The sequence below is a fragment of the Sarcophilus harrisii genome, chromosome 4 (genome assembly GCF_902635505.1).
Source record: "Sarcophilus harrisii chromosome 4, mSarHar1.11, whole genome shotgun sequence".
Taxonomy (NCBI): Eukaryota; Metazoa; Chordata; class Mammalia; order Dasyuromorphia; family Dasyuridae; genus Sarcophilus; species Sarcophilus harrisii.
In genome coordinates, this window is record NC_045429.1 from 27113457 (window position 1) to 27139420 (window position 25964).

At 43.9% G+C, this 25964-nt stretch overlaps 1 protein-coding gene across 1 annotated transcript in view; it reads left to right on the forward strand.

Annotated features, from left to right (window-relative positions):
- TRABD2B (TraB domain containing 2B) overlaps window positions 1–25750 on the forward strand; it is a 198640-nt gene extending 172890 nt beyond the window's left edge. Inside the window, exon 12 of the mRNA XM_031968552.1 lies at window positions 19755–25750. Within this exon, the coding sequence (XP_031824412.1) occupies window positions 19755–19971 (217 nt within the window). The 3' untranslated portion in view covers window positions 19972–25750. The remainder of the gene's footprint in view (window positions 1–19754) is intronic.
- The last annotated feature ends 214 nt before the right edge of the window (window positions 25751–25964 follow it).

Below are 25964 nucleotides of genomic sequence, written 5' to 3' on the forward strand. Positions count from 1 at the left end.
GTCACTTCAGCCCCATGTGCCTCAGTTTCCTCATCTGTAAAATGAGCTGGAGAAGGGAACAGCCAACCAGTGCCTGCCATGAAAATCCCAAATGGGGTCATGGAGAGAATAATTATAACCAATTTAGGCCTGATGTCAGGAGAACCTTCTGAGTGATCATTGCTGGCCAGTCAGGGGTGAGCTTCCCTTCCTTACAGGGCTTCAGAACGAGACTGAACCCTCACTAAGTACTTGTCACCCCTTTTTGGGTTCTGGGTGGCCTAGATGGCCAAGATCCCTCCCAACCTCAAAGTGTCATGGTTGAATGGGATCTCATGTCAGCAGGAGAACAAGTGCTGTCTCTAAAGCATACCCCCCCACAGCATCCAGGTAAGGGAGGGAACCACATGAATTATTCCCCCATTTTACAAGCCATTAAACTGAGGCCAAGAGATTTAGTAATAAGAAGCAGTGGTTAGAGAACTGCCCTTGGTCTGCTTCAGCTACTAGCTCCCTGAGTGACCCTGAAAAGCATCACTTCTGAGCTAAGATTGTGATGCCTTTCCTGGTTAGTTGGGAGCATCATGGGAACTTCTGGGAGGAAACAGAGTCAGCAGTGATAAAACACTGCAAACTTAACATGGCAAAGATGGAGACTGAGTGCTTGTCTGGTAATTCAGCCAGGTGGTGAGAAAGCCAGGCTGGGAGCCCAGACTGGACAGACCATGGTGCCGCTCTCCCGAGCTGCACACCCCCAGAACTTCCGCAATGGCCATAGAAAGCCGGGAGACTGCGATTTCACTTCTGGCCCTCCCCCTCCTATTCATGGGGTCCTAGAAGTTTAGCTCCCTTTGGTCTCAGTTTCCTCGTCTAAAAGGAGGCGAGTGGTGGGGGTAGCTGCATCAGACCCCTTCTCCTCCCTGTCTCTGGGGATTCCTTCCTTTGGAGGCTGGGGTTGCAGGAAGGGGGAGGTGCCAGATCAACCTCTGCTTACTTCCCTCCATCTCACAAGGAGAGTGTTGGCTCGTTGAGGATAAAGGCAGCTTTAGCTTGTCTTGGTACCCTCAAGGCCTGGCAAAGGGTCTGGCAAATGGAAATGGACTCAGTGCTTGTTGAAGGAATAAATGGGTGAATGGCCAAAGCAGACTCCTTGCCCCCACATCAAGGCTCTCCTAATCAGTCCCTCTTTCTCCAGGATGTTAAACAGAACAGAGACAATGGAGAGAGGAGGCAGGGGCCCGACTGATTTATGGGGGTTGATAAGAAAAGCTAAATGAGCCCCTGTGAGCAAAGAGGGCTGGAGGCAGGCGAGGGGGAGATCACGCCCAGCTTCAGATGTCTCCAAAGCTCAGACAGAGAGGCAGGAGGCTAGGAGGCTGCCAAGAAGGCCATGGAAAGTTCAGGGCAGGTCGGCTGAATTGTGCATCTCCAACTAAGTCAATTCCCCTCCCTGAGCCTCAGTTTTCTATTCAGAAGAATGGGGAGAGAGACAATGCCAAAGCTACAACGAAGCATGAGTCCCCAGGCCAGGACCCATGATGCTTGGGAGACAAAATGCCCACCCCTGGACAGGAGGTAGAGTGGAGGGTGTAAGGAGACTCCAGAGTAGCCAGGCCGGACCATTTCTTTCTTTGACATCCAATATGGACTCTGAAGAGGAAACTCAGAGTTGGAGACATTCTGTAACTTGTTCAGGCTCACAGTCCAGGCTAGAGTGCAGAAGATGTGACGGGGAGCTCACTACCTTTCGGCACTGCCCATTCCTCTTCGGGACAGCTCTAACTGGTAGGCAGGAGGGACCCCCCCGGATCACCGGTGTCATTTTGATTTTTCCCTTGTATTCTCATGACTTACAACAGCATTTGGCACATAGTAAGCACTAGATATAGAAATGCTTTTTGGATATTACCCCACATCCTAATGTGGGTGCTGAGAGAAGTGTGTGTGTGTGTGTGTGAGTGTGAGTGTGTGTATTTGTGAGTGTGTGTATGTGAGTGTGTGAGTGTGAATGTGTGTGTTTGTGAGTGTGAGTGAATGTGTTGTGTGTTTGTGAGTGTGAGTTGTGTGTGTGAATGTGTATGAGTGTGTGTGTGAGTATGAGTGTGTGTGTTTGTGAGTGTGTGTGTTTGTGAGTGAGTGTGAGCGTATGTGTGTTTGTGAGTGTGTGTTTGTGTATGTGTGTGTATGTTTGTGAGTGAGTGTGAGTGTGAGCGTGTGTGTGAGTGAGTGTGAGTTGTGTGTTTGTGAGTGTGTGAGTGTGTGAGAGTGTGTGTGTGTGTTTGTGAGTGTGAGTTGTATGTGTGAGTATGTGTCCATGAGTGATTATGTGTGTGTGGATCCCTGTTCCTGCCAGTACAGAGAGGGCCGCAGTACTGGGCTTTGAAGGACAGGACCGATCTGGAGCAGCAGAGAGGGCCCTGAAGGCATTTTTAGCAGCAAGTGAGGCTGAACGAGGCCTGAGGCGGACCAGTGACAGAAGGGGGAACTGTGGAAAAGAGTTTGGGGTCACGTCCAGGAAGAGGAGTCAGAAAGGCGGCTGATGAAGCATTTAGTGCCTCAGTTTCCCCGGCTGGTCAGCACCTCCGATTCCTCCCTTGCCCCCTGGGCCCGTTCGAAGGTATCGTCTATAACAAGGGGCCTGCTTCCAGAAGTGGGGCCTGGAGGGGAGGCCGGACCCCAGACCGGAGCGCTCTCCCCTGCCCTGGTTCCTGCCTGTTCCCTCCCCCCACCCCCCTCCGGGACTATCTCTTTCTGGGCCTCTCTCACTCCCTGCCCACACACGGGAGGCCCACACAAGCTCAGAGGCAGCCATGGCCGGGGAAGGAGCAGTGACGTGGGATTTAATTACTCCCAGGCCCCCACAAACTCCCTGCACAGAGCGGCCGAGGAGCTCGGCGCGGTCTCTCCCATGGTGTCTGTGAGCCTCTGACCGGCTGCGGGGTCTGAGGCTGGGCCACAGGGAAACACAGGTGCTGTGGGCGAGGCTTGTGAACAGCACCGGGAAGGAGGGAGGTTCCCATCGCCAGAGGTGTGAAAGCAGAGGGGCCTGAGCGCTGGTGGAAGCTGGAAGAAGATCCCAGGGTCTCTCTGGCTCTAAGAATCTGGGACTTGCCAGAGCCCCCGTCCTTCTGCTCCCTACGGAGATGGAGACTAGGCAGTAGTAGGGGCAGCTGGGTGGTCCCAGCTCTGAAGTCAGGAGGACCTGAATTCAAATCTGGCCTCAGACACTTAACCCAGCAGGCACGCACCAATGTTTTGGACAGTCCCCCTTTCCCCGCCATCTCGGGCTCCGGCTTCCTTTGCGAGATCTCCCATAGGCCCACTGGACACCTCCTTCTCCCAGAATGTGGCTCCAGGCAGCAGGGACGACTTGGTTTTTGCCCCTCCTGTGTCGCTGAGCCTGTCACTTAATGACAATAGTGACGAGAAGCCGCCTCTAGGCTCTGGGTGGGCATATCACTGATACAAGTGGTCGCCTCATCTGATCCTGCGAAGCGGCCCCTTCATGGGGGCCCTTTCATGGAGGAGGAGACCCTGCTCAGGGTCCCACAGCTAGCAAGCCCCAGTCGTCCTGCCCCAGGTCCGGAACGCTACCCATCACACCACCCAGCCGCCTGATGAAATGGAGGCAGGGGCAGAGGGCCCCCGAAGTCCACCCTCCAGACCCCCGAAGCCTTCCCTCAGACCCCTGTCTAAGGAGGAGCTGAGACAGTCACAGATGACTGGATCTCTGGAGAGTCAGTGGGGAAAGAAGGGGTCTATGTGGGGGAGGAAGGGGCCTCTTTCTCTGGCCCAGAGACTGATGGGAGCATGAGCCTTTGGGAAGGGCCGGGAGTGCCCGAGCCCGTCCCCCGCAGGCCCTCCAGACGCCTCCCAGGCCATCTCCAGGCAAGGAGCAGCCTCCCTTGGTGGCAGCTGGGAAACAGTTAAGCTTCAGGCCGCTTCCCCCACCCAGAGAGCTGGGCGGGGGCCAGCAGGAATTTTTATGTCTTTTTTTTCTTCTGGTGCTTTCCCCCCTTTTCTGTTCATTAGCCAGTGTGGAAGAAAAGGAAATTCTATCTTTGAGGGCTACCCAGTGGCTGTGGAGGAACCAAGGTCACTGCAGACTCTGGGAGCCTGGAAGGGCGCCTCAGGGGCTGGGACCGGGAGGGAGCCGCCTTCCCCCCAAGCCCGGAGGTGCCGTTCTCCTCTGGGACCCTCTGGGCAGTGGCAGAGCCCAGAGAAAGAGGCCAGAGCAGGGGAACGGAAGCCACGTGGGATTCAGAGCCGTTCTGGCCTCCTGGGGAGCTGGCCTCGGCCACCTGAGCTGTCACAGCCTGGGGGGAGGGGGGAGTGGACAAGATAGTCCCCCTTTCTCTAAAGGAGCCCCTTCTCCTTACCATCCGAGGAAACTGAGGCATGAGAACCCTAAGGTCATGTCGTTCAATAAACAAGCCTTCATGAAGTCCCTGCAGGGGGCTGAGGCACTGCAGACAGGCCAGAAAAGCCTTTTCCTAAAGGGAAAGGGTTCTTACCCTCAAGGAGCAGATACTCTGGGGGGAGGAAAGGAGAACTTCTGCCTCCTACTCAGAGTTTGAGAACAACAGAACTGGCAGAAGGAGGAGGGAGAAGCCCCAGCCTTCCTAAGCTCTCCTGGGCGAGACCTTCCAAGCCCCCTGGTGCCTGGGATGGCCACTGCCCCCCCCCCCCCGGTGACAACTGTGCAGCTGGAGGGAAGTTGGCGGCCGGCAGCACCCTTGGAGAGAGCATAGAACAGGGGGTGTCGGGGCCTTAGAACTGGGAATGTCAGGGCTGGGAGGGGCCTCTGAATACAGAGAAGCCTGACAATTTTACTTCCAGTTTTGGTGGGAGCAGAGGAAGAGAGATAATTTCTCTATCCATCTCTTTGTTTACCACTGAGAGAAAGCCTTGAGTTCAATAATTAGTCATCTTTGGGTGACATTAAAGAGTCAGACTTGGTGAAGCAATTGAGGTTGAACGAGGAAAGGGGAAGAAGAAATTGGGACCCTGGATCTACAGAGCGAAGGCAGGCCCCAATTCTACTTCGGGGGTATAAAAGAAATAAGGTCAAGGACAATCAAGGAGGCCATCCATGGAGTAAGAAGGAACACGGATAATTAGGGAGTAGAAAGGAACAGGAGAAGGTAGTTAACAAGGCAAGGCAAAGCCAGTTAGAAACAAGAGTGGAATAAAGGGAGAATTACATCCATCGATGATAATTGTTCATTCATCACGGCTGACTCTTTGTGACCCCACAGACCCCTGCCCCCAGGCCCGTCTGACTCACACTCTCTCTCAAAGTCTGTTCAAGCTCCTTTTTGTTGCGTTCATGACATCGTCTGTCCATCTTATCCTCTGTCGTCCCTTCTCCTTTTTCCTTCATTCTTTCCCACCATCAGGGTCTTCTCTAATAAGTCCTGGCTTCTCATTGTGGGGTCGAAGTATTTGCGTTTCAATGTTAATATTTGTCCTTCCAGTGAGTAGTTTGAATTAATTCCTTTAAGTCCTGATTTGATTTGATCTCCTTGGCTAGTCCAAGGGACTAGCCAAAGTCTTCTCCGGCACCTTAGCATAGGTTCTATGGCATCAGCTTTCCTTATAGATTAATAGAGTTTTGTCAGGAGAAGTCACCGGTCATAGCAAATACTCTTTTTCAACAACCCAAAAGGTGACTCTACATATGGCCGTCACCATCCGGTTAATACTATCATCAGACTGGTTATACACTTTGCTGCCAAGGGCAGGAAACTCCATATACAGAATGTTAAAACCAAGACCTGGCCCTAATTGTGGCTTAGATCACGAGCTTCTTATGGCAAAATTCAGATTTAAATTGAAGAAAGTAGGGAAAACCATCAGACTACAGGTAGGACTTAAAAAAAACATTTCCTATGAATATGAAGTGCATGAATATACTTAAGGGATCAGGTCTGAAGAATTTGGAACAAGGTTGAGGTGTAAAAAACCACAATTAGTTTCAAGAAACAAGATTGAAAATTTCAGCAATTGTAAAATACAGGAGATATCATGCAGGTTTTTGCATTAGGGGTATTATGTTGATTTTTCTGCCAAAGTTCATGATTCTTTTCAATGTCCCAAATGTGCAAGTACAACCACTCTGAAGGGAGAGATGTTCCAGTGATCCTCAGAGGAAGAAAGATTTGAAATGTGGTTATGGGTTGGTACTTCTCTGTTGAAGGGTAATGAAGCAGCTGTTTGTCAGTTAATAACAATAATCATATAATAACTACGCATCTGGCACTGAGGCTAGAAGGAAAAGTTAAAAAAAAAATAACCTGCCCTCAGGGAGCTCGTATTCAAATGGGGATAATAACATGTAAATAATTAGATGCCTACAACCTAAATAGTGAATAGCTGGTCTAGGTGGTAGTGTCTGACAACAGGATTTGGATTTCTGGATCATATCTTACAATGTAAGGTTGACATATTTCTGGCCAGAGATGGAGTGCTCCTAACAAAGTCTGATCAGAATGTTTTTATCAGACGTTCAGCAAATTTGATCAAGAGGCTTTAAAACTAAAAAGGATAGAAGAGGGAGAAGATGGCCTAGGTTTTCTTAAGTTAGATGCAGTAGCCATAAGATGGAAGGAGAATAAGTGGAATGAGCACAAATTAGCAGGAAATAAAATCCAAGAAAGGGACCGTTCATAAAACTAAGGGTCTCGAGATCCCATAAAGCATTGCCCAAAGTTTGGGCATGGCAGTTTGTTGGTAAAGGTCAAAAGATGGAAAAGTGATGATTATGTCACTGGAATATACTACAGATTTCCTGGACAAAAAGAAGAAATGGATGAGGCATCTGGGAAATAGATCACAAATCTGGTATTGAAGACTGATATAGTAGTGATAAGGCACTTTATTTATCCTTTTATTTATTTATTAATCCTTTATTTCCTTTCCTCTTTTCTCTTTCTTCTCTTCTCTCCTCACCCTCATCCCTCTCTGTTTTTCTCCTTCCCTCCATCTGTCTCTGTATCTCTCTCTCTGTGTTGTGTTTCCCTTCTTCCCCTTCTTCTCATTCTCACTGTCCCTTTCCTCCTCCTCCTCCAAAAACTGAGCAATTTCTTGATTTTCCTTGATGGTGATTTAGGGCAAGGTTTCCCTCAGAAGGCATAGTAACTAACAAGAAGAAACTCTAATTCTGTTCTGGATCTCATTCTCACTAACAAGGAAAAATTTGTTCCTGGGGTAAGAATATCAGGAAATTTGTCCTGAATTTGGCCCAAATCCTAGATGTTGCGGAAACAGGAAAACAATTCTATTGAGGAAAAATGAGACTTGCCTAAAGGAACCAATGTGGTTGCACAGGGAACTCACCAAAAAGCTTAGATTTTTAAAAGAACTGAAAGGAAGATGACAGAAAGGGCAGGTAATAGAAAAAAATTATAAAAGACCTGGCATAATCCTGGAAAAATAGTGTCGGCAATGCTCAAGCTTAGCATGAACTGAGGATAGAAAGGGAAGCTAGGCAATAAAAAGGCTTTTTTAAGTTATGTTGGGAATGAAAAGGATCAAAGAAGGGTAGAACATTTGCTTGGGGTTTATTGGATGATGACAACAGAGATAAAGCAGAGGAGGTTAGGTCTTATATTTTCTTTCAGTTTTCTCTGCAAAGAAAAAGGACTTTTGCATTGGAAATGACAATAAAAATGATTAACAGGGAACTGATATCCAAGATAAATAAGGAGATAGATGGGAAGCGAGCACTTAGATGCCCTCAGAGAATTTATTTCCTCAGGTCTGAGGAGCTACATCATCATTGGGTCCTAAAAATATGGACACATGCAATTGCTGAGCCAGTCAATGACATTTAAGAGATTATGGAAACTGGGAGCAGTACCACAAGATGGGAGAAGGGCAAATGTTATCCTGATTTTTAAAAAATAAGTAAAGAAAAGAAAGTGATAAAAACTCTCAGCCAATGAGCTTGACTTGGATTCTTGGAAAAATTCTAAAGGAGAACATTACAGAAAATGATTAGTGAACATACAAAGAGACAGCTCCAAAAAGCTAACTGGGCTCCATCAAGAATTGGTTATGTTGGATTAAAATTAAACCTCTAGATAAAAGAAATGCTGTGAATAAAATTTACCTAGATTTCGGCCAAGTCTTTCCTATGGTATCTCATGTTATTCTCATGGGGAGATTTGACTTAGACAGTAACAAGATCTAATGAATTCAGAACTGCTCAGATGCCAGATTCAAAAAGTAGCCATTAATGGTGTCATGTCAACATAGCAGAAGGTCTTTAAGAGTTCCACAAGGATCTGTACCTTGAGTTGTTTAACTTCTTTATCAATGACTTGGATAAAGGCCTAGATAGCATATTCATTAAATTTGCAAATGAGCCAAATCTGGGAGGGATCATAAAAACGGTGGAAAATACAGTTGGGATCCAACTAGCCTTGACCATGTTGAGAATTGGACTGGTTTTAATAAGATGCAATTCAGTGGGGAGATAAGTTATCTTCCACTTGGATAAAAAACTAAAATCAAAGCCGTATGTATAAGGCAGGGGAGGAGTGATCAGATAATTATTGTTCTTGAAGAGGTCTTAGTGGAAATGATGGGGGGAACCCTGAAACTGTCCTGACTTTGGGGTAAACACTTGAGAAACTCTTCTCAAACTTTGGAGAAACTCTCCTGGGATAGGCCTGCCTCGGTAATAGTGGGACTGTGAACAACTGAAAACTTGTGGACGCTCCAAAATTTTGCGTGACTTGGGATTACATTTAGAGGAGGCTGAGCTTCAGGAGGGAAGTGAGAGTTCCACTACATTCTTCCTTCATCAGACCTCTTCTGGAAGCTTGTCTTCTGTGGTAGGAACCATGGAAGAATATTAGTCAGCTGGAAGAGCCAGAAGAAAAAGGCTTTATGTTACAGATGAAGATCTAAAATGGACTTAGTCATGTTTAACCAGGTGAAGAGAAGTAGTGGGGATGAAGGATGGAGGAGGAGAAGAGGTGAGAGTGATTACTGTATTTAAGTATTTGAAGGGCTAAACTGAAAAAGATTGTCTATTTGATCCATTTGGCTCCAGATGGCAGAAACAGGGATAATGGGCAGAACTTTTTATTTTTTAATTTGTTTAAATTAAAAATTATTTAATTTAGACTGAGCTGAAAGAGCCCTGAGAACACAAAACAAGGAATATCAGATCTGAGAGAGAGCTTGGAACAGTGGATGTCAGAGCTGGGAAGGGATGACAACAGGGAATGTCAGAGTTGGAAGGGAGCTTAGAACAGGGGATGTCAGAGCTGGGAGGGAGCTTAGAACCAGAGAATGTTGGAGCTGGGAGGGAGCTTAGACTAGGGCATGTGAGAGCTGGGAGGGAGCTTCGAACAGATTTAATTTATGCTTCATATCAGGAAAACCTTCCCAAAGATTGTTATTGTTCAGTTGTTTTCAGTCACGTCTGACTCTTCATGATCTCAGCGGGGGTTTTTTGGCAGAGATTTGTGGTTTACTATTTCCTTCATCTACATATGGAAAAATGGAGGCAAACAGTTAAGTAACCTTCCCAAGATCACACAGCTAGTGTCTGGGGCTAGATTTGAACTCAGGAAGATGAATCTTCCTGTACCCACTGTGTCATCTAGCTGGCTTTGAAGTCTGAAGGGAGAAGCTGAAGTCAAGGGTGTGGAGGACAAGTGACTGTCTAAGATTTCACAAATATGGGACATAATGGGGATTTGAACCCAGATCCTCTGACTCCAAAGACAGTGTCTTTTTCATGTACCATGTTGCCTCAAATGAAAACAATCCTGAAGTTTCCAACATGGAACAGATTGTGGAAGGTTTAGAACAGAGGCCGCATGACTCCTGGTTTGGTGTGTGACAGGAAGGCTACCTGCCCAGGTAGAGGTTACCTGGATGCCCTCTGGGGCCACATCTACTTAGAAACTGCGCGGCTGCTTTTGATTTCAAAGTCACACGTCCAGATTCAAGGCCTGATCTTCCCAAGAAATATCGTGCCAAGGACATATTTCCATTTGGGGGATGACTTCAGCCTGGGCTCGGACCACCCACAGCCTGCCTCCCACCTCCCAGTGAGGGCTGCGCACTTCTCTCCATAATGGTCTGTCTCCACTCCCTGTCGAGAAATCTCTCCCTCCCTCCAACCTGGTGCTCAGGACCTCCTCCCCCATTCACTCCCAGAGGCGTCTCACACACACACACACACACACACACACACACACACACACACACATCCTCCTGGAGAGGATGACACGCTGGTTCTCTTCCTGCCAAGCTGATTCCAATCAGGCGGAAGGCAGGGCTGGGGCTAGATTAGAGAGGAGCAGCACATCTTTAACTCATTAGATGGGGGGAGGACACTCGGAGGAGAGACTTCAAAGGACCTGGGCGACTGAGGTACTATCATTTGGCCACTGTCCGTGGGGGTCTGGGGCCTCATCAGAGCAGAAGTGATTCAGGCACCCATCACAGGCTTCCTTAAACCCCCAGGTCCTGGGGCTGGGATGTGTCCTGGAGGCTGGGGATCCCTGCAACTCCAAGGGACAGAGGAGTCAGAGGAAAAGGGATTCCTGAGACTGAGCTAAAAGAGCCCTGAGAACACAGAACAGGGAATGTCAGATCTGCGAGAGAGCTTGGAGCAGGGGATGTCAGAGCTGGGAGGGGCCTTAGAACAGGGGATGTCAGAGCTGGGAGGGTGTCTTAGAATAGGGGGTGTCAGAGCTGGGAGGGGGCTTAGAACAGGGGAGGTCAGGGCTGGGTGGAAGCTAAAACAGGGGATGTAAGAGCTGGGGTGGGATTAAGAGAATCCAAAACAATTCCTTTCTCTGAGCCCAAGTTTGTCTCAAACATGGATATTATGAGAGTCACAAAAGCCATATTCAAGGGTTGTTGTGAGGAAATGACACTGGTATCAAGCATCAAATCAATATGTTTTTTGCTAATCCCCAGTGATATCCCAGACCCTGTGTCTGACCAGGACACAAAAAGCCAGTCCCCAGGCCACCAATACAAGAAGCTTGGGGCTGTGCTCTTTGTATACCAGGAAGAGAGCTCAAGTTAAAAAGCCTCAAAATAGGCTAAAAATGAGCAAAAATAACCAAAGAAGAGCCCTGGCCATAGAGAGCTACTGTGGCAACAGGAACGATCAAAACAAAACTCAGAAGAGGACAACAATGTATACATGTCTACATGCAAAACCTCTCAGGGGAATATGAATTGGTCTCAAACCCAAAAAGCCTTCTTTAAAGAGCTCAAAATGATTTTAAAAATCAAATAAGAGAGAAGAAAGATTAGGAAAATAAACGATAGGTATGCAAGAGAGTCAACAACTTGAAAAAGGAAGGCCAAAAATTGATTGAAGAAAACAATTCCTTAAAAAAAATAATAATTGATCAAATTGGCAAAAAATCCACAGAAGAAAACAACTCCTCAAAAATAGAATTGCTCAACCGGAAAAAAAGAGGAAAAAGGCAAACTGAAGAAAATAACTCCTTAAAAATTAGGATTGGGAACATGGAAGCTAGTGACTCCATGAGATATTAAGAATAAGTCCAACAAAATCAAAAGAATGAAAAAATAGAAGAAAATGTAAAATACCTCATTGGAAAAACAACTAACTTGGAAAATAGGCCCAGGAGGGATAATTTAAGAATTACTGGACTATGACCGTATAGAAGAAAAAAAAGAGCCTGGATACTATCTTTCAAGAAATTATCAAGGAAAAGAGCCTAGATATCCTAGAAGTAGAGAGTAAAACAGTCACTGGAAGAATGCACCAATTTCCTCCTGAAAGATATTCCAAAATGAAACTTTTAAAAAATATGATAACCAATTCCAGAATTACTAGATCAAGGAGAAAATACTCTAGCCAGACAGAAAGAAATAATTCAAATATCTAGGAGTTTTAGCCAGTATTACTCAAGACTTAGCAGCTTCTACATTATAGAATTGGAGGGCTTGGAATGTGATATTCCAGTAGTCAAAGGAGCTTGAATTACCACCAAAAATCAATTCCCCAGCAAATCTTTCAGGGGATAAAGTGGATATTCAATGAAGTAGGGGACTTTTAAAAACTTTGCTGATGAAAAGACCAGTGCTTAACAGAGAAGCATAACAAGGTAAACAGAAAAGAAAAAAACACACCCACTTGTTACTCAATAAGGTTAAACTGTTTACATCCTTGCAGGGGAAGATGATACTTGTAACTCTTCAGAACTGTACTTTTATTAGGGCAGTTAGAAGGAAACCTAGATGGAGGGTATAAGTTGACTATGGTGTGATGAATATAAAAAAATTAAGGGATGAAAAAAGAATTGTACTGTGATAAAAGTACATCACATGAAGAGGTACCAAAAAACTCTGTTGTAGTAGAGGGAAAGAAGGGAGGAGGACCTTATTCTCATCAGATTTGGCTCAAAGAAGGAATGACATACACACTCAGATATAGAAATCTATCTTACTCTATGGAGGAGTAGTAGGGGAATGTTAAAGAAAAGGAAGAAGGGAGGGCAGATTGAGGGAGGTGGTGGTGCAAAAGCAAAACTAGTAAGGTGAGACAGGGTAAAAGGAGAGAGGAAATTATAGGTGGGGTGAGGGGAAGAATAGGATAGAGGGAAATACACAGTTAGTAACCTTATCTGTGAATGTGAACTGTCCTATAAAATGGAAGCAGATATAGTGGATTAAAAACCAGCATCCTACAAAATATTATTTATAAGAAACACATTTGAAATACAACACATAGACACACACACACACACAGTAAAGGTAAAAGGCTGGAACAGAATATATTATCCTTCCAATGAAGTTTTTTAAAAAAAAAAAGTAGGGGTGGCAATCTCAGAAAAAGCAAAAATAGATCTAATTAAAAGAGATGAGGAAAGAAACTGCATTTTGCTAAAATGTATCATAGATAATGAAGTAATAGCAATACTAGACATATATGCACCGAGTAATATAGCATCCAGATTCTTTTTTTTTATTAAAACTTTTTATTTGCACAGGTAATTTTTCAGCATTGACCCTTTGTGTTCCAAATTATTCCTTCCTTCCCCATCCCCTCCCCTAGATGGTAGGTAGTCCAATACATGTTAAATGTGTTATATGTTATATCCAATATATGTATACATATTTATATAGTTATATTGCTATAGAAGAAAAATCGGATGAAGAAGGAGAAAAAACTGAGAAAGAAAACAAAATTCAAGTAGACAACAACACAAAGAGTGAGAATGCTGTCTTGTGGTCCACACTCAGCTCCCACAGTCCTCTCTCTCTGGATGCCGATGGCTTTCTTCATCACTGAACAGCTGGAATTGTTTTGAATCATCTCATTGTAGAAGAGAGCCATGTCCATCAGAATTGATCATCGTATAATCTTGTTGTTGCCGTGTACAATGATCTCCTGGTTCTACTCACTTCACTCAGCATTAGTTCATGTAAGTCTCTCCAGATCTCTCTGAAATCATCCTGTTGATCATTTCTTACAGAACAATAATGTTCCATAACATTCATATACCATAATTTATTCAGCCATTCTCCAATTGATAGGCATCCATTCAGTTTCCAATTTCTAGCCACTACGAAAAGAGCTGCCACAAACATTTTTGCTCACGTGGGTCCCTTTCCCTCCTTTAAGATCTCTTTGGGTACCGCTGATGGATCAAAGGATATAGCATCCAGATTCTTATAGGAGAAGTTAAGTAAAATACAGGAAGAAATAGCAAAACTACTAAGGGAGGGGGACCTCAACCTCCCCTTCTTGGAACTAGATAAATCTAACTACAAAATAAAAAAGAAGTAAAGGAGGTGAATAACATTTTAGAAAAGTTAGATTGCTAGACCTCTGGAGAAAATTGAATGATGATAGAAAAGAATATATCTTTTCCTCAGTGTTACATAGCACCCCCACAGAAATTGACCACGTGTAGGGCATAGAATCTCAAAATCAAATGCAAAAGGCAAAAATATTAGATGCATCCTCCTCAGATTATGATACATTAAAAATTACATGTAATGAAGGACCATAGAAAGATATATTAAAAATTAATTGCAAACTAAAAAATCTGATTCTAAAGAATGTGTGGGTCAAACAACAAATTATAGAAACAATAATTTCATCAAAGAGAGAAACAATAATGCAGCATACTAAAATTTACAGGATTCAGTCAAAGCAGTACTTAGGAAAAACCTTATCTCTCTAAATATTTACAGAAATAAAATGGAGAAAGAACAGCTTGATGAATTTGGCATGCAGTTAAAAAATCTAGAAAGAAAATAAATTAAAAATCTTCAATTAAATATTCAATTAGAAATTATTAGAATCAAAGGAGAGATTAATAAAATTGAAAGTAAGAAAACTATTGAACTAATAAATGAAAGTAAGAGCTGGTTTTATGAGAAACAATAAAATAGATCTTTGGTTAATTTGACTTTTTAAAAAAGAAGAAAACCAAAATATCATTATCAAAACTGAAAAGGGTAAATTCACCACCAATGAAAAAGAAACTAAAACAATAATTAGGAGCTATTTTTCCCAATTGTATGCCAACAAATCTAACAATCTAAGTTAAATGGGTGAATATTTACAGCTCCAATTAACAGAAGAGGAAATATAATACTTAACACCATTTTAGAAAAAGATATTGAACAAGCTATCAATGACTTTTGAAAAAATCTCCAGGGTCAGATGGATTTACAAATAAATTCTATCAAACATTTAAAGAGCAATTAACTCCAATACAATATAATTTGTTTGGAAAAATAGGTGAAATACTATCAAATTATTTTTTATGACACAAATATGGTGCCGATACCTAAACCAGGAAAAGTCAAAAACAGAGAAAGGAAATTATAGAACAATTTCTCTGATGAATATCAATGCAAAAATTTTGAACAAAATACTAGCAAGGCAATTACAGCAATATATTACCAACAAAGCCCTGAAGCAAGAGATAGAGAAATTCTGTTTAAAATATAGAAAAAAAAAAATATATATATATATATTTTGAAAGTCTACCAAACAAGACAAATCTAGGAGCTATACAAATTACAAAATACCTTTCTTGCATATAAAGTCAAATCTAAACAATTAGAAAAATATCAGTTGCTCATGGGTAGATCTACTAAAATGAAAATGACATTATCTACCTAAATTAATTTACTTACTCAATGCCATAGTAATAAAACTATCAAAATTATTTTTAGAGCTGGAAACAATAATAAAATTCATCTGAAAGAGCAAAAGGTTAAGAAAATTGAGGGAATTAATTTAAAAATTGCAAAGTATAAAGTAAAAATAATCAAAACTATTTGGTACAGGCTAAGAAACAAAGTTGTGGATCAGTGGAACAGATTAAGTACACAAGAACCAGTGTAAATAGTAAATGACTATAGTGATCTATTGTTTATTTGTTTTAACGCTCCAGCTTCTGAGATAAGAACCCACTATTTGACAAAAACTGCTGAGAAAACCAGAAAATAATTTGGCAGAAACTAGGAATATATGAACATCTCACACCCTATACCAAGATAAGGTACATGATTTAGACATAAAGGGTAATACCCAAAGCAATTTAGGAGAGTAAAGAATAGTTTACCTGTAAGATCCATGGAGAAGGGAAGAATTTATGAGCAAACAAGAGATAAAGAAAATTGAAATGCAAAATGAGTAATTTTGATTACATTAAATTAAAAAGGGGTTGCACACAAAAAAGAATACATCCAAGATTAGTGGGAAAAGAGAAAGCTGGGGAAAAATTTTACAGCCAGTGTTTCTGATAAAAGTCTCATTTCTCAACTATATAGAGAACACAGTCAAATTTAAAAGAATACAAACCATTCCCCAATTGATAAATGATCAAAGGATATGAACGGGCAGTTTTCAATTGAAGAAATTAAAACTATCTAGAGTCATATGAAAAAATGCTCTATATCACTATTGACTTGAGAAATGCAAATTAAAACAACTCTGAGGTACCACCTCATACCTATCTGATTGGCTAATATGAGAAAAGAAAAAATGATAAACGTTGGAGAAGATAAACGTGGGAAAATTAGAACATTAGTGCATTGTTATTGGAGTTATGAATCAATCTAAGCATTCTGAAGAATTTGGTACTACACCCAAAGGTTAATCAAATTGTGTATATCCTGTGATCCAGCAGTGTCACTACTAGAGTGTCACTAAAAAAGGGAAAAGTACCCACATGTACAAAAATATTTATAGTAGCTCTTTTTGTGGTGGCAAAGAATTGGAAATTAAGGGGATGCCCATCAGCTGAGGAAAGGCTGAACAAGTTGTGGTAAATGAATGTAAATAATGTATTTGAATTTATGTGTTGAATATAATATAGTAAATTTAATGTAAATAAATGGATACTATTGTGCTATATGAAATGATGAACAGATTTCAGAAAAATCTGGAAAAACTTACATGAGCTGATCCTGAGTGAAACAAACAGAACCAAGAGAACATTGTCTACAGTAACAGAAACATTGGATGATGATCAACTATGATAGACTTAGCTGTTCTCTGCAATACAATGATCCCCTACTATTCCCAAAGACTCAGGATGGAAAATACTCCAGAGAAAAAACTGATGGACTCTGAGTGCAGATCAAAGCAGATTATTTTCACTTTTTTTTGGTTTTTTCTTTCTCATGTTTTTCCCCTTTTATTCTGTTTCCACTTTCACAATATGACTAATGTAGAAATGTTTAATATGATGGTACAGGTAGAGTTTATATCAGATTGGTTGTTGTCTTGGGGAGGGGAGAAGGAGAGGGAGAAAGATTTATAAAAGTGAATGTTGAAAACTACCTTTACATGCAATAAAATATTAGTAACAGGGGGACATGTAACTAAAACATTTTTAAACATAGAGGTCATCTATCTCAACCCTCTCATTTTATAGAAGAGAGAACTGAGGCCTAAGGGAATTTGCCTAAGATTATAAAAGTGGCATAAATATGATTCAAACTCAGATTTTCTGACTGCAAAGACAACATATTTTTCACTTTACCATGCTGCCTCAAATGAAAACAATCCTAGAACTATCAAAAATGAATGGATCATGTTTTGAAGGAAATTAGAAATCGTAACAGGATAAACTTCCAGATCTATAGATCCAGCCCTAGACTTTCCTGTAAGATACAGACCCTCATCACCAACTGCCTTTTGACAATCACAGATTCATCATCCATTAGCCATTTCAAACTTATGGTATCTAAAAGGGGATTCTTTATCATTTCCCCCCAAACCAATTTTTTTTCCAGATCACATATCACCATACGGTCATCACCACCATCTTCCTCTCAGTCCTTCACTCACCTTGTTTACTTCCATATCAACCTCATGGCCCATTGGTTACTAAATCTTGTTCTCTCTTTCTCTCCCTCTCTCTTTCTCTTTCTATCTCCTTCCTTCCCTCCATCTCCCCCCCCTCTCTCCTTTAGTTTCCTCATATGTAACTCAATCATCAATAAGTATTTATCAAGCATTGACCATTTACCAGGCATTTTGTGCAATAAGCATTTATCTGTTTGTTTGTTTTATTTTTTCTGAGGCAAATGGGGTTAGCTGACTTGCTCAATTCACACAGCTAGGAAGTATTAATTGTCTGAGGCTGGATTTGAACTCAGGTGCTCCTGACTTCAGGGCCAGAACATCCATTGTGTCATCTAGCTGTTCCCCTCAATAAGCACTTATTGAGGGGGCTAAAGTAGGTAAAAACTAAGTCCCTTCCAGTTCTGAATTCCATGACCTCTTTCCACTAAACTATTTCTGTTGACGTGACAATGGTTCAGGTATCATAGGAGGATGGTCATCTTATATCCTCTTAACTGCCCAAGGAATAACTTCATAACTTCCTGCAGTACTGGTGGCTTACAAGGCTTCTGACTATTCTCCACCTCCAGAGAGCAGGGATATGCTCTGCTTTTATATCTTTGCATCTGGCACTATCAGAATTGTAATTATTCGGATATGAATAATCTGTTATGATTTCAAGGTATTTTACATCCATTAACTCATAGGACCCTTTTAACAATCCTGAGCAAAAGAAAAGCATTATTATTTCTAGTTAACAAATTGAATATAAATGGAGATAGAAGAATTACATATCCTTCCCAAGACCATATCATGAGAGAATAGCAGAATGAAGCTTTGAACTCAAGCTTCTGACTCCACATCCAGAACTCTTGGCACAATAGCATTAGTTTGTTGGGCTAGTTGGATGGGTAATTTATTCGAGTAGTTGTAAGTAGTTAGTTGGTTGGATAAATGGTTAATAGGATGGATGGAATATTATTGGTTGGTAGGTTGGTTGGTGGATACATTGGCTGGTTGGTTCATGAGCAGTTGATCTCTTATTTGGGATGACTACATTATTCAACTGCAAATGTACACTTGCCAAAAAGATTATTTTATGCAGAACTCACACAGAGCAAGCACTATCAAAGTGGTCAGAAAAAAAAAACAACACAAAGACACTCTCAAGGTCTCAAAAACTTTAGAATCCATTGTTTGACAATGGGAGACACTGGCATGGCGTGCCCTCATCAGAGAAAATGCTGTGCTCTATGAGCAAAGCAGAATTGAATTAGCTCAGAAAAAAGTGAGATGAGCAGTTAGAGAGTCCTCCCCAAATATTCTTAAGGGCTATTTGTATCCAACTTATGGCAGAGCTCTCCAAGCTCATATGGGATCATCTGCCACAGTCAGGAAACATGTAACTCCACTCTACCATAGTGATGTCATTTTGCTCCTCTTTGAGAACAAAGGACAACAAAGAACCAAGATGGTTGGATCATTGCTTGGCTGGTTAGGTGGGTGATTTACTGGTTATATTTTCAATCAGTTGGCCAGATGTTTGGCTGGATAGTGTTTTGGTTGTTCAGATAGATAGTTTTTTGGCTAGTCTCTTAATTAGTGGTCAGATGATTGATTGGCTGGTCAGTGGATTGGTTGGTTTAATGAATGAATGCATTCAGGGATGGATAGATGGATGAGTTGATGGATAAATATTTGCTCGTGTGGTTTTATGGTTGATTTGATAAAGACTAATTGGTTATATGGTTCGTTGGATGAATGGTTAGATAGTTATTCAAATAGTTGTTTCATTAGCGGCATGGTTGATTGTATTAGAAGCAGAATGTAATGAAAATGATTGACCCAAGATCATGAGAGACTTGGGTTTCAATTCCAGCTGTGGATGGGGAAGCCGGATCATGTCTCTGAGCCTATTTTCTCTCTTAAAATGGGGTTGTTATGCTGTCCTATCAAAATCACCAGTCACTCATCCAATTAACAACGCACAACAAGGTTATTATGCAAAGATCCCTAAACTTGGAGTCAGAGTCTTCCTCCCTATCGATCCCCTTATTAGCTGGACGTCCTTGCAGATCACATAACTTCTGTTTTGGTCTATAGTTGTAGCATGAGTAACAGAATACTACTTCCCTTTCAAGGTTATCATAAGGGTCAAATAAAATGGCATATGGAAGGTTTGGCAAACTTTCAAGCACGATATGTGATTTCTGTTACTATTATCGTTATCGGTGATGGCAGAATGAATGCGTTCTTTCCTATGTCTCCCCTCTCTTTTTCCATCTGCAACACGAGGAGTGACCCCCCCATTCCCTCCCACCAACACTTGCAGCCACGAACCCCCCGAGGCCTGACGAGGGAGGGATGGGAAGGAGCTAATGATGGGCCACCCGAGCCAGGTAAAACAGCCCCTGGAAAGCTGAAGGTTTGTGTTTCCTTTTCCTTCTAGTACGACGACAGTGCCTTCCCCATCCAGGGCCACCAGTGCCTACGACACCGCCAAGCCTCCCACCAGGTTTGCCAAACAGCTGGAACATCGGCCGCCACCGGCCCCGCCAGAACCCCCGGGACCCTCCGGAAGCTCAGCCGCAGTCGCTTCTCCATTGACTTCCTTCCTTCTCTTCACAACCGGCACCATCCTCCTGCAAATGGTGGGGCCATCCTGACTTCCACCGACCCCAGGTGCAAGAGCTGGAGTAGAGACTGTGGTAAATGATGAATTGATTCTGAGGGTGTGGCTGTCCTCCCTGGCCCCTGGAGCGCTCCTGGGGAATGAGGATTCTGGCCCCCTGGGGAGGACTTGACACATTTCTGGGAAACACTTTCTCATGATACTGACTTACATCTTCTTTTTTGTAGAAGGATCTTAATTTCCCCTAGTACTATGGGGCTTGTTTTGTAATATATTTGTCCATGTTTTAAAAAGAAGCATATTTATTCTATGATAAACTTATTTTTATGATGTATATGTTAATAATACACTTATTAAACTGTATTGCCGGCCACCTAGCTAAATGAATATTTCCTATCTGTGACTTTAGTGCCTTCCTCCCTAAGGGTCTGGCGAGAGCTTTAGACTGGGGGAGGGGAGTCACTGTTTGTATTTTGCCTCCCCCAGGAACTAGAGGCTTGCAGTGGCTCCCCATACTTTAGGGGAATTGGGATGACAGACTTTTGCATGACGCATGGTCTTGGAGGAATAATATCCAAAATGGGAGCCTTACCTCTGACCCTGGACAGTAGTTGCCCCCTTGGGGCCTGTGGTTTGGCGGAATAGGTGAGGGTGCTTTGTCCCATCACTGGGAGGATTTTTGCTCATGCTTATGCTGCTATTGTGAAAGCCCCCAGAAGTCACTGCATTCACTTGGGACCCCCGGGCAAGTGATCTGACCAAAGCATATAGAGAGTAGTGTTCCTTCATGTGGCAGTGAGGCAATGAGCCGTCACCAAGAAAGAGGGATGCCCAGAGTTGGAAGAAAGCTTTGAGATCAAGCCCCGTCCCATCATTTTTCAGTGGTGGAAATTAAGGTTCAGAGAAAGGAAATGATTTGTCCAGAGTCCCATAAGAAATGACTAAGAGAAGTGAGACTGGAGCACAGGTCAGGAAAAATAGATCTCTGAAGGAAGCCCTGGAAGGAGTGAAGATGAGTAATATTATCCCTATTTGGGGGAAACTGAGGCCCAGCAACATGAAGGAATTTATTTGAAGTCAAATAAAGGACTTTCATAGAATTTAGAAATGAAAAGAAACTTAGAAACCATAACATCTAATTCCTTTATTCACAGACAGGAGACTAGACATGTGGAAGGACAGCGTCTTGTACTCAGGTCTTACCATAAGTGAAGGATTATTCTGTGTTCTCATGCCTCTAGGGCTGACTGGATAATTTGGTCTCACCATTGAGGTTTCTATAATTTAGAAGAAACCTTAGAGATGGCAAGCAGTGGAGGTCAATAAAAGTAAAGAAGGTTCCCACAGTTCCTTGCAGCCAGAGCTGGAACCCAGGGCTTTGGATTCCCAGCTAAAACATTTTTGCTCTCTCATGATGGGGATTCCGATCACTGTGCAATGGCTCTCCTCCATGGCTAAGGGCAGGGGGCAGAGGGCAGGGAGAGGCCCTGGGGTTGGCAGAGGGACAGAATATGCCCTTTGCTTTTTCTGAACTCAGATGGTAGAAAGGCCAGGAGTTAGGATATAGGGGCAGAGAGCACAGCCAGGCCTGTGGCAGCCATCTGGTCAGAGTTGTCTCTGTGTGAGTGAGAATCATGGCTCAGTCGAGGGCCAGGGCCAGGGTCAGGGAATGGCGAGTCTTGGGTCTCAATCTCTGCGGCAACCTCAAATTTCCTACCAAGACTGGCTCATCGAGAACATACTTGGCCCCTGAGTCAGCCAGTTGGCCAGGACCCAAGATCTTTCCTGAGTTGCCATTGTGCCCGTGCCTCTGCTTAGGTACAGGTGAGTTCCTACTTTGTGGATGCTCTGGTGATGGAGAAAATCCCCATGCAACAAGTCGTCCAATGACAGAAATCACAAAGCATCCTCCAGGAAACATTATGTCACAGTAGAAAGTGCTAAGGGGCTCGGGGCTCCAGAGGCTCCGCTCAGCTCCGGGAAATCGAGGGGACCGAGAGGAGGCTTCCTGGAGAAGGAGACCCCTCTTAGAGCTAGCTTAAGAAAAGGAGTAGCATCATTTGAATAGAAGTTGAAAGCCCGTTTCTGGACCCTGTCAAGGCTGCTTCCCCAGGGCTCTGGAGCAGGAAGAGATCTCTGGGACAACAGAGATGTTGCCTTCATGTTCAGGAATCAAAGAAGCCCAGGATCTCCTAGTCTGAGCTGGAAGGAAGCTCAGTGATGTTACCCATGAACCACCATCCCTGTACCCGTCTCTCTGGGGGATAATTATTCGCCTCTTCTCTAAGGAAAAGGGAGCTCCCTACCTCTCAAAGCAGTCCAGTTCTCTTTGGGATTGCTGATGGTTAGACCCTAAGAATCTGTTTTCCTAGCCCTAATAATCCTTTGTAATGACAAGGAAGGATGCTGGGAATAACTGAATTCAGAGCCAGAGGATCAACATTTCGAACTGTAGGTCACCTTGGAATTGCTTAGTTCCCTCCCTCCTCCCCTGCTGAGCCCCTGCACCCATTCCTCCCACCCCCCGACTTTACAAAGGAAGGCAACAGGGTCTAGAGCAGGCGAGTGATTGTTCAAAGTTGTAAAAAGCTGGAAAGGACCCCAGACACTCTCCGTCCAACCCTCTCATCTTAGAAGGAAAAGGGACCTAGAGCTGGGCAAGTAATTGGCTTAAGGTCATACAGCTTTTAGGTCTCAAGGCCAGAATCTAAACCCAGGTTCTGAGACATGGCAGACCGGGGGTCTGGGGAGTGTCTGGGCCCTCTCCAGCTCTGGGTCCTGGGAAGTGATCCCCAGGCAGAAGATCTGGCCCCAAAGTGGCCAAGCATGGGACTGACTGTTCCTGGGATGGTGATGACACGCTGCTGTGGCTTCCTTCAGACCCGCGGCCCCACGCTCTCTGAGCTCGGGGCCAGATGCCGCTCTGATGAGCCGGGCTCCACCCTCCTGGGGCTGCTCTTCCAGAGGCTTCATTCCAGGGCCAGGGTGATGCATGGAAAACGGAGCAGACCTTCCCCAGGGTCCCCTCGCCCCTTGTGGTCCCCACACTGGGAACGGAACGCAAAATCTCCGGCATCCTGGCCGGCTTCTTCTTGGCAAGGAAGACACTTCCGACTTCTGAGAGAAAGGGGCTTAGCGAGCTTAGGAGGGGGGCTCCAGCGGCGTGTTGGACATCAAACAGAGCTTGCAAAACAGGATTTTGGTGAGATAAGTGTAAAGGAATTAGAAACACACGGGCCAGACTTCCCTCTGACATGCCCGCTGCCGCCTCTGGGGAAGCTGGCGTGGGGAGCGTGGCTTCGGTTCTGTAGGAAAGAAATGTTGGCAAAAACAGCCCCTTGACAGAGCTTGGCCCCAAGAATCCCCTGTGCCCAGGCCCTGGGTGGGGCCATGTCCTGACTCACTTTTTCTGCTTTCCTTCCTATTAACTTTGGAAACGACAGACAAGGTCATCCTTCCAGGTCTCTGTCGTCCAGATGAGGAAAGTGAATTGGAAGGTGAACTTTTTGAGAGCCCGACTGTCCAATTTTTCAATTTATATTTCTAGTCTTTGCACAGTGCTGTGTATACAGTAAGCACTTCATCAATGCTTCATTCATTCAAATGAGGCTACCCCAAAGTGCTGGTCCTCTGAGGGATCTTTTTTGTCAGTCAGTCAACAGGTATCGTTAAGTGTCTCCTGGGTTTCGTGTCCTGTGCTCAGTATTTGGAATACAAACACATGATAAAATCCTTGTCCACAGTAGGCTAACTCTCTAAAGTCCATCTTTCTGAGCTGGGAGAATTGTCTCTGCAACTCTCTGCCAAGTGGTCACACAGCCCCTGTTTGAAGACTTGAAGTGACAGGGAACTCACTACTTGTCAAGACGGCCCAGTCCACAGTTGAATGGCTCTAATGGTAAGGAAGATTTTCTTTAGAGCCAATCTAAATGTTTCTCTTTGTGGCTTCCCCGCCTCCTCCTTGTTTTGCCCTTTTGGCTCAAGTTGAACGAGAGATCCCTCTTCCCCACAAGATCCTTTAGGATTTGAGGTTGGAGCTGTTGTCTTGTTTTCTTGTACCTTGATATCCCCAGTTCCATGAATTGATGCTTGTACAGCTTGGTCTTTGATCCTCTTACCACCTGGGCTGTCTGTTTCCGTACAGCCCCTTGACTTGGCCAACCTGAGTCCACTATATCCCTTCTCCTCCACGTCCTGTTCCAGTTGGGAACCTGACATCCTTTCTGGCTGCCCTGGGGCAAGGTCACCTTTTCCTGAAGCGTCCAGTGGCTCAGCGGGCTGGGCTTTGTCCAGTCCCAGTCACTGGAGGAAGCCCTTTGGGATGCTCTCGCCCATGTGGAGCTGTTCTCTGCCTGCGGCAATCAACACTTTGGGAACATCTTCAATGAAACTCTTTTAGGTCCCCGGCCAATCCATGGCCAAGAGAACTGGCTTTGAGACAAGAGCTTGAGAATAAATGGCGAGTTCTTGCAATCACAAACACATGTCCACATGAAATGGGATGTCAACATGTGTGATGGCTCCATGTGCAGATGTGACTCGTGACTCAGGTCCCTGTCCCATCCTCCTCTCCCTGCCTCGATTATTCCAGAGCAAACTGACAGCCCATCCGTGGACACTGGGCATAATGAATGGATGGAGCCAGAACCTGTTTTTTTCCAAAATGGATGCCTGCCTGAGGCACCTCCTCCAGGCCTCCATCTTTGGAATTTCTGGTTGTCACAGAGTTATGGGATTTAGAGTTGGCAGCAGTGCTGGAACGTAGACCGTGGAGCATCAGAGCTAGGAAGGATCAGAGGAACAGAGAAAGTCAGAGTGGGAGACATTTACAATATGGAATATGAAATGTTCCAAAAGACTTTAGGGCTCATCTCAGTTACAAATGGGGAAAATGAGGCTCCAGTTGCTGACAGAAGTAGCTTTTTGGATAGTCTGGAGTCAGCGGTGTTGATATGGGGTAAATGAACATTCTGAACATTAAGCAGGGAGATCTGGGTCTTACTCCTAACTGTCTCCCATTTGCCATGAGTTGATTGGGTAAAACCTGGTCTTTCTGTGAATCTTAATGCCAGATTTTGTAAAGGAGGAAGTCATCCCAAAGTCCTCTCTGCTGCTAAATCTGAGGATGTGACTTCATCTCTCTGGGTCTCAGTTCTTTTGCTTGTTAAAGAGGGGTAACAACCCGCTCCTCCCAGGCTTCCCAAAGCACTAAATAAGGACTGATGTGGGGGAAAGGTACAGTCAGTATTTTAAACCAAAGCTGGGAGGGGCTCTGCCTTCTTTTAGTTGATAGAAGATTGCGGTGTAAGGGGTGAGAGAAAGAGTAAGAGCTCCCAAACGTACTTCCCTTGGCCCCACACCAAATCAGTCCAAGCGTCAGCTCACGAGCCTTCCTAGAAAACACTGGCTGAGTTCTATTCAGTACGGATACTAGCGTTTTTGTCAGGCTGAGGGGTCACCCATTCTAAGGAGAGGCCACAGGTATCTCTCTGGCCTTCCGAGCCTCCAGGAGGAGGCTGACTCGAGATCTTTCCCAGAAATGTGCCTGACCTTTGTCCTCTTTCACTGGGGATGCCGGGACCTCTGCTGACCCTCCCAATCTATGGGCATCCCTTGGAAAGAGCACCTCTGGAATGTTGGGTTTGAAATGTTTCCAAAGCAAATGGGTGGGTTTTCATCCCCCCCACACACACACTCCTCTTTTGAAGTTTTGTGAAGAATTTCCTAAAGAATGTAATGAACAGAAGAGAAAAAATGTTATTAATGTTATTTTGTCAAGATATTTTTGTAGCATAATATATTAATAATAAAAGATATTCTAAGTTCTCTCTGGTGGCTCTTGTCCCTTGTCTTGTTTGCCAGAAAATGTTTTGGGGGGAACCACAAAACTGTAGATTTTAAATTAGCAGTTGTTTACTAGATTATTTGCTCTGTTGCTTCATGACTATATGATCTTGAGAAAGTTCTTGCCTTGCTCTGGGCCTTGGTTTCTCCATTTTAAAAAATGAGAGGTTTAGACTAACTCAA